The 13019-nt window shown below is 39.8% G+C and overlaps 1 protein-coding gene across 4 annotated transcripts in view; it reads left to right on the top strand.

The window, feature by feature from the left end:
* The window catches only part of svilb (supervillin b), a 58604-nt gene that overhangs the window by 40768 nt on the left and 4817 nt on the right, over nt 1–13019 (top strand). The window contains exons 25-38 of one of the 4 annotated variants that reach the window (XM_017707453.2): nt 448–603; nt 725–861; nt 1051–1198; nt 1331–1476; nt 2078–2253; nt 2357–2504; nt 3234–3531; nt 4082–4236; nt 4782–4887; nt 7239–7446; nt 7607–7740; nt 9622–9777; nt 9959–10102; nt 11852–12006. In XM_017707453.2, the coding sequence (XP_017562942.2) occupies nt 448–603; nt 725–861; nt 1051–1198; nt 1331–1476; nt 2078–2253; nt 2357–2504; nt 3234–3531; nt 4082–4236; nt 4782–4887; nt 7239–7446; nt 7607–7740; nt 9622–9777; nt 9959–10102; nt 11852–12006 (2267 nt within the window). Of the gene's footprint in view, nt 1–447; nt 604–724; nt 862–1050; nt 1199–1330; nt 1477–2077; nt 2254–2356; nt 2505–3233; nt 3532–4081; nt 4237–4781; nt 4888–7238; nt 7500–7585; nt 7741–9621; nt 9778–9958; nt 10103–11851; nt 12007–13019 lie in introns of those variants that run through there. The other 3 variants (XM_017707454.2, XM_037530953.1, XM_037530952.1) reach the window with 3 other exon arrangements.

Here is a 13019-nt window from a genome sequence, read left to right as displayed (position 1 = left end):
CAGAAGAGGCTTCTTTTAGCTTTTAAACCTGAATTTCTCACTTTAGAGGCTCTCTCTATTGCAGCCCTGTTATAGGATGCGAGTAGTATGCTTACAGTACATAGATACGAAGATATGGTGATGGATACTTACTCATTTTGGCTAGAGTGGCTCTTTAACCAGGTGATGTAAAAGCTTCACTAATGTATTTTAAGCATATTGGAAAGTGTATTGCAATGGCGTTATGTGGCAGTATAAACGGATACTTTTCATTCCTTGAGTGATAATTAGGTCCTCTTGGGAATCAGCTAATCTGGGTAAATTTGCCATCTTTTTGGGTTTCAAGAATTTATATTTTTAATGACAAACATCACTATCATTTAGCCCTATTTGGCAGCTAGTAAGACCTGCAGTCTGTCATTTGCTGCTCTGTCTGTGTTTTTAATGTATGCTTTGTGTGTTTTGCAGTGAGTAAGAGCTCCAGTCTGTCAGATGCTGCTGTGGCTGGTTTGGCCAGTAAGGAGAACTACAGCAGCGTTAGTCTTCGCAGTGTCAGCATCTCTGAACAGGTCACTAATAACAGTGCGGCTCCCTACAAGAAGCTCATGCTCATGCAGGTCAAAGGTCAGTCTCAGTCATGCAACCGTGTTGTCAAACACAGCAAAGAAAAAGAAATTGGATTATTTGAGTTTAGTTTATGTGCCTGTGGTTTCAGGGGTTAAACTAATACCTTTTCCTTGCTTAGGTCGCAGACACGTCCAGACCAGACTAGTGGAGCCCAGAGTGTCATCTCTGAACAGCGGTGACTGCTTTCTTTTGGTTACGCCTGAGCACTGTTTTGTTTGGATGGGAGAGTTTGCGAATGTCATCGAGAGGGCAAAGGTCAGTCTAACTGATCTATTTTTCATTATTAGGCATATTAGTCCTTTTTCACCAATAATGCGTGAATATTTACGTCAATTGTGAATATATAATGTAAATGTATGAATGTAAAAACACATGCTGACTCATATCAGAAAGTGGAGCATCACTGTCCGATACAGGGTGACCTCTTGCCTTTTTCTTTATTAGGCATCCGAGCTGGCCTCTTTCATCCAGTTGAACCATGACCTTGGTTGCCGGGCAACACAGGTGGAGACCATTGAGGAGGGGGTGAACTCTCAAAGCCCTACGGCAGCTGAGTTCTGGAAAATTCTCGGAGGATCGTCCGGCTACCAGTGTATGTGCACCGACCTGTACACAGTGAAACACCTGAATTTAATAAACTGTATTCGTCTCCATGGGGCCGTTAATCACTGAGCATCATTTATATTTACTTTTTACTTTAATGAAACTGTTTGTACAACTGCAGCGGCTGGATCTCCAGAAGAGGACGAGTTGTTTGAGAGTGCGATTGTGGAGACAAATTGCGTCTTCCGTCTGGTGGATGATAAGCTGCTTCCTGATGATGATTTCTGGGGCAAAGTACCTCGCAGCTCCCTGCTGGGGTCCAAAGAGGTCTGAAATGAGCTATTCTGATTACTTCACTTTTTCCTATGTTGACACGTTCTGTTTTTTTTGTTTGTTTTTTCCCCCGGCATTCATGATTGTTGGGGTTAAAGTAATGCTGCTCTAGGGCATGTTTTACTGTAACTTATCCACGGTTAAGGGGTGGTGTTTGGTAAGGGTGGGAAGAGTAAGCAGTTCTTACATGCAGAATCCTCTCTTGAAAGTCACATCTTGGCATCTGGAGTTTAAATTAATTTGAATTCTCACCCTTAGTGTTTAGCATGGTGTGAAATAACAATGTTATTGGATTTAGAACATGGGAGCAAATGGAAGCATGTGTTCAATAAATAATTTATTAATAATAATAATTGCACCAAATGTAGCAATGTAGTTTAGCTGACTTAACTGTCAAACATTGTTCCGTGAACTGCACAGTAGTTTTTATTGACTTAATTGTTGTGGGTGTGTGTACAGAGTCTTCTGCAATGGATTTTTGTAGCTCAGCAAATCAGTTTAAAACCTGAACCTTTCGTCAACAAGTGACATTTTCTTACTTACGTACTTACATGATGAATGATTTAATTTCTGGTGAATTTGTGTGTCCGTGTAGGTCCTAGTGTTTGATTTCGGCAGCGAGGTGTATGTGTGGCATGGTAAGGAGGTAACGCTGGCTCAGAGGAAGGTGGCCTTTCAGCTGGCTAAGCACTTGTGGAATGGCACTTTTGACTACACTAACTGTGACATCAACCCACTCGACCCAGGAGGATGCAATTCACTCATTCCCAGGTTTGGAAACATTATGGTTCACACATGTACACAGAATAAACTTTGATGAAGATTGTACCTTGCAGTTCCTTTTCCAAGGTGTATGCTTTGTGTGTTTGTTCAGGAAAGGTCAGGGCCGCCCGGACTGGGCCATATTCGGCAGGTTGACGGAACACAATGAGACATCTTTGTTCAGAGAGAAGTTTCTAGACTGGAGAGAGATCGCCAGTTCACCACCAAAAAATGGCAATGAACAGTCCTTTGAGCAGAAGGTAGGTTTCTTCTTATGGTGCGGGTGTTTCAAACTACAGAGGCCACTTCAAATGGCCCATCACATTTACTTTATCTATGTATTCTTAAATCTGGCCCATCCTCGTGTGTGTGTGTGTGTGTGTGTGTGTAATGGGATTATTAAACAAATCCACAGTGAATGCAGATTTAACTGTTGTACTTTGTCAGAACTTCACTCGCAGTGACTTCACAAGAATAACATCATAATAGTAGTCAAATAATTCTACTGTTAAATGCAAGCTTGCTTGATTTTGCCAAGTAAGTTTGCTAGAACAGTATGAATGGTGTGAACATGCTAGAACAATGTGAATAGGAGGAGTGTTCTAGAACAACATGAATGAGGGAGAATATGCTAGAACAGTGTGAATGTAGGAGAACGTACTACAGTAGTGTGAAATGGGAGGGGGGGCACTGTTCTAGAACAGTGTGATTAAAATAACTTGCTAGAACAGTGTGAAATAAGACAATGGGAGGACAGTATTCTATAACAGTGTGCATGGAGGAGAACTTGCTAGAACAGAGTGGTAAAGTCTTTAGGATGTTGTCCCTCATTCAGACTTTCACACAGGTATGGCACACCAACCCAAAGTTTTGTTTTTGTTGCTGTTTGTTGAGCATCAGTGTACTCTGGACTTCAGTTTTGACTAACTGACCATGAATAAAAGTAGTAGCAGCTCCCCATTAACAACTATTACATATACACACCTCAGGTATCCCAGGGTCTGGAGTCTCGAGCAGAATGTTGCGCGTACGATGTGGCTCTGATGTTGCCGGTCCTCCAGTCACCGATCAGCATGATCCTAGATGGGCAGGATGTGGGTCGGGGTCATGGGCCTGTGGACAGTGGCTCCGAGGACCGCCTGCGCTCTCTGGAGATCAGCACGGTCAGTGTGGATGTTTGGCACATCTTGGAGTTTGACTACAGCCGGCTGCCAAAGCAAAGCATTGGCCAGTTCCACGAGGGAGATGCGTATGTGGTGAAGTGGAAGTACATGGTGAGCGCTGCAGGTCAGTGCTGTCAGCTATTTGAGTATTGTCTTACATTTGAATGTGCGTAAACAGTTTTCAACAATAAGATTAACCCCTTAAAATTCCAGGCTAGAAGGCCTAGATCTAATAGTCACTACACCGCCGATTCTCACATGGCATATGGTAAATTGGGGAAAATCTAAAGGATCTATATAAATTATATAAATGTATATATAGTAAATATATATTATGTATTATATCAACTATAAAAATGTAAATGCATGCAAATATCAAAGTATCGCATAAAAAATGTGGCAAAAATCAATACCCTCAATTGTTCAGTTGTACACAAGATGGCGCCAAGATACTTGTAGCATGTACTACTCCTAGTCAGCACAATTTAGTGTTGTTGGTGTTTTCATGTTGTGTGGGTTTATTTTTTTATTTTTTATTTTTTATTTATTTTATACTGATTTATTTTGTAACTTTTTTTTGTTTACAAGTTTAGTATAGTTTTCCTTAACCGTGTAGCTTATCTAATGAGTATTCTGGTAAAAATGGGTTTGACCTTGTGTGTCTCTGTGTGCAGTGGGGAACAGGCAGAAGCCTGAGCAGGTTCGCAGCGCTGGTCCAGGTCGGGAAAAGTGCTGCTATTTCTTTTGGCAAGGCAGGAACTCCACAGTCAGTGAGAAGGGAACCTCTGCGCTGATGACCATCGAGCTGGATGAAGAGAGAGGGGCACAGGTTGTGTGTGTGTGTGTGTGTGTGTGTGTGTGTGTGTGTGTGTGTGTGTGTGTGTGTGTGTGATTGTTTACTGATGGGAGCCTCATACCAGACCTTGCTCCCTGCCCCCTATTTAAAGCACTCCTCAAAGTTGCCCAAAGGAAGGGAGACTTTATTTAGTGACAGTAGGGCTGGATAATTGATGGATCAGTCTGAAGGTGACAATTCAACTTTTAAAATAATTCTAAATTAAAGCTGGTCCCTGGTTCAAATACTTGAGTATTAGTTTGTTACATTGGTATGTTTCTGTAAATAAATGTAATCAGCAGCGGCATTTTATATAGAACAGTTATTGTTATGAAAAATGTTCAATATAATATCTGGTTTAGTTTGCAGTGAATATCATTTTGAACTATATTTATTTTGGATATTAGATGTAGAGCTATTTTGAGTAGGTCATAGTAACATGCTCTGGATTACTGCATCTGGCCTGTACAGAATAGTAGCATGCAAGTAGTGTTAGTGCTGTGCCAAACAGCCTAATTTGAATGCCTTTTGACTGACAGGTGCAGGTGCAGCAGGGCAAAGAGCCACCGTGCTTCCTGCAGTGCTTTAACGGAGGGATGATAGTGCATTCTGGAAAGCGGGAGGAAGAAGAGGAGAATATTCAAAGTAAGGACATGACTAAGCTTCAGCACTCACTGTCCACTTCATTAAGTACACCTCGTTTCTATGCTCAATGTCCATTTTATCAGCTCCACTTATCCTATAGAAACACTTTGTAGTTCTGCAATTACACTTTGTAGACCATCTGTTACTCTATGTGACTTGTTAGCTCTCTTTACCCTGTTATCAGTGTTCAGGATCCTGATAGGACCACCACAGAACAGGCATTGTGTGATGGATCGTTCTCAGCAGCTGCTGCTGGAGTTTTTTTAAACACTGTCCACTTACTCTTAGACATAGCTACCTTATTGATCTACCATATGGAAGTGAAGCTAGAGATTATGGCTCATCTGCTGCTGGAGTATCTAAACAGCCGTCGCTGGTAGACTGTAAATATTCCACTAAAAATAACAAACCCCTCCAGATTGATCCACCACCCAAATTCTACCAGCTCAGTGGTGATCCTGTTGGGGTCCTGCAGAGTTCCAAAGTTTTAATCAAATGCTTAAAAAGTCTTAAATCTTAGATTTTAAAAAATTGATTAAATCTTATTGTTTTACTATTAGAGGTATTAAATTTAAGGATGTCAGATCCTTGCATATTTTAATGTATCAGTACTGGCTATTTTAGGCTCTTTCCAATTTCCATTTTACTCCACTGTCATAAGTGCCATAAACTGACATCTTGTAGCCGTGAGAAGCATCTTCAGAAGATAGCAAACCAGTTTAAATTTCTGCAGCATCGAACAATCTTGGTGAGATTTAAAAGCTTATAATATCTGCAGTGGTGGAGCCTTTAGTGAAAATGTAAAGAGAGGACCTATTCAAATGGACCACAAGTGTGGATGTTTGGAAGCATGAAAGCAATACTTTGTAAAAAATTTACATTATTAAACAGTACAAATTTCATTTCATTGCAAAAGATAATCCACAGTAACATGTTTTTTGACATGCAGTCAGACTATTTTGTTCCATGTCTGTCAATAATTTACACTTTTACAGGTTTATTCAAATAAAACTGATCTTAATTTCTTACCATTTAAATCTCAAGTTCTATTTTTATCTACTTTTATCTTTTATTCACTGTTATTTTAAACTTTCTTTTAATTTAAAATGATTAAATGTAGCTATTTTCTTTGTCATGTCAATCCCTGTTTTTGTAAATGCCCGGCTACATTGAAAATGAGGGTTGCCCTCAATGTACTTCCGAGTCAAAATAAAGGTTGATTGATTGATTGAAAACTCGCAAAGCTCCAGTTAAATCAGATTTTTAGCTTTACAGAGGTATGGATAAATAGGCTAATGTGGGTGAATGGCAACAGTGGTCACATTTGAACACTTCACAATTTCATATTTGTCTGTGCAAGTAATAATATTGACGCATCAAATCTATTTTGATGTTTAGTTTTGAATATACTTCTAATGAGCATTTTAAAAGTGTATGGCCATTGGCTATTTTTGTTTAAAAACAGAAAAAAAGGCATACAATCTTTTAAAATGAAAAACTTGCATTTTTGTCCTCAGAAGCAATTAAATTAACATAAAAAATAACGGCTATTCTTAGTGAGCATTGCCTGCTCTTGCACACTCAGGGACAGGATGAGCTCTCTGATGGACCTTTGCTGTTGAGCTTTGGTTTTTTTTTATTTGTCCCCTGATACTAAACATTTCCATTTTTGACAAACACCACAGAATGGGACTAAATGACTGTGTTTTCTGTTCTTGTTTTTAAGCACTGTTTCTGTTGTAGATTTTTTTTTTTTTTTTTTTTTTTTTTTTAATTAACTTTGTTGCTACTCAGACCAGAAATAGCAAATAAAATGAAAAATCCTTGGATATACGTCTATTTGCTTTCTGACCTGATGCCTTTCCTGCCCGTTGAGCGGCCAAGTCACTTACATAAATGCGTCAGATTGGATAAGCCACAAAACCAGAACTGCTACGGAAGCCACAGTGGTTCATGTTTGTGTGCCTCAGAAATATGACCTTTTTTTACATACATTAAATGGCTTTGCTAGAGATTTTATTTGCTGGGTCTGCCAGTTGGCGACTTTTATACCCTGATTACTTTCCTGGTGATTCTCCTGCAGTTTTATTACACTGGATTCTCATAAAGTCAGTTTTTTATGAACTGTGAAGTCTTTTGTCATGTTATATGCTGGAGGTAAGAGCACATCACTGCAAATCAGTGGGATATTTTAGAAAAACATTTGGTTAAACTATGTCAGTGAGCATGTGTTGGTAGTTTGCAAATTGACAAACTGTAAAATATCTTCAGAACTCACTGATTTCGTCCCATACTTTCTGTAGTAGGTCACTGCACATCTTACCTCTCTGTTCTCTCTTTCCCTCTGCCAGGTGAGTGGCGTCTGTACTGTGTGCGAGGTGAGATGGCAGTAGAGGGCCACCTGCTGGAGGTAGCGTGTCACTGCAGCAGTCTGCGCTCTCGCACCTCCATGATTCTCCTCAGCATTAACAGGGCTCTCATCTACCTGTGGCACGGCTGCAAGACTCAGACACACACCCGAGAGGTGTCCCGCACTGCCGCAGACAAGATCAAAGAACAGTGAGTTCAGGAGATGTTGGCGTTTGCTGTAATACACATCAGCAGTGCTTGCAGTGCGTTGCTTTTATAACCTTTTTTTAGGCTTACTTGTTCTTACAAAGCTCGAGTAAACATGTTTTGTTGAACTGAATACCATTAGCTTTATCCTGTGTCTTCAAAGACGACCTCTGGAGGCAGGCCTTCACAGTAGTTGCAACGTGACCATCCATGAGTGTGAAGAGGGGGCGGAGCCAGTGGGATTCTGGGAAGCGTTAGGCAGGAAGGACCGCAAAGCTTATGACTGCATGCTTCAGGGTACAGTATTTCACATTTACCATTATTACAGCTCTCTTTTGGAAAGGAACATAATTCCTTCATAATAAAGTTCATAAATAGTAACGTTGTCATTTAAGGGAAGTTCCATCAATTTTTTTCACATATTTTGTACCTCTAAATCCGAGACCATGGTTCTCGGGTGGAAAAGGGTGGAGAGCCCTCTCTGGGTCGGGGATAGGCTCTTACCTCAAGTGGAGGAGTTCAAGTATCTCGGGGTCTTGTTCACGAGTGATGGTACAAGGGAGCGGGAGATTGACAGGCAGATTGGTTCTGGGTCAGCAGTGATGCGGGCTCTTTACCGGTCTGTTGAGGTAAAGAAAGAGCTGAGCCATAAGGCAAGGCTCTCGATTTACCGGTCGATCTACGTTCCCACCCTCACCTATGGTCATGAGCTTTGGGTAATGACCGAAAGAATAAGATCGCGAATACAAGCGGCCGAAATGAGTTTCCTCCGCAGGGTGTCTGGACTCTCCCTTAGAGATAGGGTGAGAAGTTGTCATCCGGGAGGGACTCGGAGTAGAGCCGCTGTTTCTCCACGTCGAGAGGAGCCAGCTGAGGTGGTTCGGGCATCTGGTTAGGATGCCTCCTGGACGCCTCCCTCAGGAGGTGTCACAGGCAAGTCCACCTGGGAGGAGACCCTGGGGAAGACCCAGGACACGCTGGCGTGACTATATCGCCCAGCTGGCCTGGGAGTGCCTCGGAATCCCCCCTTGGAGAGCTGGTGGAAGTGGCTGGGGAAAGGGAGGTCTGGGCTTCATTGCTTAGGATGCTGCCCCTGCGACCTGAACCCCGGAGAAGTGGAAGATGATGGATGGATGGATTTTTTTGTATAATTCAGTGGTTGATGTAAAATTCATTAACAGAGTGGTTTGATGGTTCATTGTGGAGAAACCTACTGGCTCAGATTTCTTTACAGTGGTGGTGATAGAAACCAGGGGTCAGGGCATCTACAGTACAAATATAGCCATTTTTAGTATCCAAAACCACCAGTGAACCTTAGGTTTTCTTTTGTGATTGTTTTGCCTTTCAAGTACCCATCTGCCATGAATGGATTTCAAAATTACTTTAACCCAAAACTTTTTCAAAACTATCATAAAGCAGTATTTCCAGCATCAGGCATTAATGTAACCATTTGATATGATCTATCTGTGAGGGAGCTTTTAGAGCAGGGGTCCTGAAGGGCCAGAGATGTATCTGCTTATACACACTGGTTTCAGCTTCTGTTTTTTCCAGGTCTACTAATGTTTGAGTAGGGCAACTATCAAATTCTGCTGGACTCCAGCCCAAGCCTAGAGTTGTGCACCCCTGTTTTGGAGGTTTAAGCACTGTGGACAACTAGTTACACATCAACCACTCTGACTGACTTTATTTGCATGTCATTGATTTAACTAAGGGGTTAATAATGTGGTTGAAGTTTATTTTTGGTACATGTAAGGCAAAGTACTCCCCAAAGAAAACATATCCGCCTATCCTGCCAATAGCAGTTAAGCCCTAACGTATTTCAACCTGGATAGCATTTTAAACGAAGCGCTATACAGGGCAGGCAATCAGAACAGAGTTAATTTACATAAATCAGTCTAAAAACTGCCTTTTTAATTCTAAAGGACAAAGAATGTAAAAGTAATGTAAAATGATAACATAAAAATATTATGAATATTTTGTCCTGATTCTAGACAAATGTCGTAAGTGGGCCTTTGAATAGGAGAGATAGAAATTAGAATAATAGAAATTCTGGACATAGGGGTTCAACAATTGGTAGAATTTCTCTTGATTCTTTTCTTTTTTTTTTTTCTTCTTTTAATTAACTAATTTTTGCTGTCAAATCTCTCACTGTCTTGTTCTTTGGCTTTTTCTCTATAGACCCAGGCAAATTTAACTTCACCCCGCGACTGTTCCAGCTGAACAGTTCTTCGGGTGAGTTTGTGGCTCAGGAGTTTTCCTACCCATCCAGAGTGACGGGCCTCGTCAGCTCTCTCCCTTTCCTCCAGGAGGACCTGTATTCTGCACAACAGCCAGGTAACCCTAAAGAAATAGCCCTTGACCAGCAATCCCATTAAAACATTAATTTAAGCCTTGTTTTGGTTTGAGCTAATTATACAATGATTTACAGTGTAGAGAATGCTCTAAAGGATGGACTCAATTTTCTTTTTTTATTGCCTTCTGCTCTCACTCTCTTGCTCTTTTTACTTCTCTCTAGCCCTGTTCCTGGTAGATAACTATCATGAGGTGTACCTGTGGCAGGGCTGGTGGCCGCAGGACACGGAAACCCCCGGCTCAGCCTGCATCCGGTGGGATGCTGACAGAAAATGCGCCATGGAGACGGTGCTCCGGTATTGCCGAGGTGAGGCTCATCTATGGAATTAGAATGTCTAAAATACACTTAGGCCCAATTTAAGATGGGTTAGTTTTACCAGAGGGGAGGTAATGTAATTTAAGTGATAATCCATGAGATCTGTGGTTTCAATCCAGTAGTAGAATCTGTTTCTAGATCTCTAAGTAATAATTCTGGGGGAAGTAATCTTTTGTACTTTGCCTGTTGATATTTGTGTCACTTAGTAAGTAAGTAAAACTTTATATAGCACTTTTCCAGAGTGACTCACAAAGTGCTTTACAAAGTACTTACAAATAAAATACAAGACAATTAAAATCATTATATACTCAAATAAGTAATACACAGTTTAAATAAGAATAAAAGAATAAAAATAAGTCTTTAAACATTTTTTAAAAATCTCAATTGATTCAGAGAGTTTGACATCAATAGGAAGATTATTCCACAATTTTGGAGCATAAACTGCAAAAGCCCAGTCCCCCTTTGATTTTAAGTTTGTGGAACAGTTAATGAAGAGGACGCAGGAGCTCAGTAATGTATGCTGGAGCCTGATAAGTATTTTAAAATCAATTCTGTAGCTTACAGGCAACCAGTGTAGAGAAGCCAATACTGGTGTAATGTTCCCTACGCTTCGTCCTAGTAAGAAGACGAGCAGCTGTGTTTTGTACAAGCTGTAGACGAGCCACCTCTCCCTGACTCAGACAAGTAAATAAGGCATTGCAGTAGTCCAAACGGGAAAAGCATGAATAATTTTTTCAATGTCAGAAAAGGGCAGGAAATTTCTAATTTTAATAATATTTCTAAGTTGAAAAAAGCAGGATTGAAGAAGCTTCTTGATGTGTAAGGAGAAACTGAGGTGGGAGTCAAGTCAAGAACCAAGATTTCTCACAAAGGGCTTTGCCTTTAAACCCACACAATCAATAGCTAACTGCACCTTTTTGGAATGTAATAACAAAAGATTGTGATATCTAACTGATGAATTAGATCAAAATGTATTTTAAAACCACAGATATTTAATCCTTTAAAAGGTGCAATTTATAAGATTTTTAGTTTAAAACATTCCAATACTAGCAAATGGTCAACAGAATATGAAGAAATAAATTTTGACTTTGTCAAAGATGTCTGTGTACCACATTGCAGAGATATTTACTGAGGTTAGCATGCTAACCAGCTAGCCCAAGCCCATCCTGTCTCATAATATCTCTTATGTTCTTCGAGGCCATAGTGAGCCACACTTTCATTTCCTGTAGAGGGTACAACAAAACCTTAAGGCCATTTACAAAATTTACAAGTTTTGAATGTACACATTACAGCTAACATCTGTTAACATCTGTCAAACGTCTCTTCTTCCGCTTGAATGTTTACTGTAAAAGTGCATTGGACACGATGTGAAGGTTTTGGTGTATTAAAAATGGCTTCTGAATTTTATTTTTTTATTCGTGTGTAGAATGACCTCATGATAACTGAACATTAACCCAAAATTGAGGAAGAATGCTTCGTGTCCTCTTTCTGAGGACAAATCACTGTGTGTCTTCTGTGTATGTAGTGAATTCAGCACTGATGCTCCAGATCAGGGACCAGTATACTCATGCATGCAAAAAATTCATCAGCCCATACAAATCCTTTACAAATGACTGTACAGAACAACTTCTCCTAAAGCTATTCCAGCTTGAATTGTGCTTTAGTCCATTGTGCCTTTTTGGCAAAAGATGAAGGCCAAGCTGCGGCTTACTTGTTCAGGAATTTGTCTTCCTCTTTCAGAGAAGAATGAGACAAATCCACCCAAGTCATACCTGATCCACGCAGGGCTGGAGCCTCTTACTTTCACCAACATGTTCCCCAGCTGGGAGCATCGAGAAGACATCGCTGAGATCACAGAACGGGTGAGACTGGTGGCAAGTACAAACATAAATACAGTGAGTATATAGACTGCGTAGTTGCACACATGTAAATATAATGTACAAAGGAGAGGGTAGAGAATTCATACAAAAGCTGGTTTAAGTGCGATCATACTAGAAAGGAATATGTTTATTTGAATATATGGATAACGGACTTGCTATTAGTTCACTCCTTCAAATGTGTGTATTGTATCATCTTATCTTATCATTTCTAGTTTATTATTTTGGATAAACATATGATGAAACTTAAATGACTGGAAGCTCTACATCATACACTGACATTGCGTTTCCCAACAAGCAAAATGATAGAAATGATAATGAGAGAAAGTCTATATATGCAAACACTTAAAAAAAAAAAAAAAAAAAAAAAAAAATGGAAATGTAATTTTCCAACAAGATGTGTGATTTTATTCCACTACAAATCTGCAGTGTTTTCAATCTAACGATCATTCTGAAGTTGGTACTTCTGTATCTTACCAAATTTACATTTTGAAAATCACTAAATCCACTGAATAGTCATGTAGGCATCACCTCTAGCTGCACAGATCTTCTGTTTTTTAATAAATAATATTTCAGACATTATTTTGTAATGTAATGCCATCTGTTTAAAAATGTGGACATTCAATTAGTAACTATTTAGTGAGTCAGTCAGATGTTTTTAAATGCCCTGTTATTAAAAACACTATTTTGCTGTTACAATGAAACATAAAATTGCTAAGAACAAATGTCAAAATTCCATCAATACTGTATATAAATCTAAAAATTGTAAAATAAGTAAACACTAGAAATTTCATCTATTCTACTAGTTGGATTTCATTCTCATTCAGCAGCTGCAGATGTGTGATCTCTGGTATCTTTCAGTCTGGCATGTTGGATTGACAAATTTTGTCTTGAGCTCTGGTGAGCGAACTATACGAGACAGGAAATGTATGTCCCAAACAGGCCACACACAGCTTATATAAAAGGATACCATATTCAGGAACAGTAATTTCTTAAGGTGGCACATGGCAAACAGTTTCCTTTTAGGTGAA

The sequence above is a fragment of the Pygocentrus nattereri genome, chromosome 19 (genome assembly GCF_015220715.1).
Source record: "Pygocentrus nattereri isolate fPygNat1 chromosome 19, fPygNat1.pri, whole genome shotgun sequence".
Classification (NCBI taxonomy): Eukaryota; Metazoa; Chordata; class Actinopteri; order Characiformes; family Serrasalmidae; genus Pygocentrus; species Pygocentrus nattereri.
Note: the sequence above shows the minus strand (reverse complement) of the source record. Positions and strands in the feature narration are given on the sequence as shown.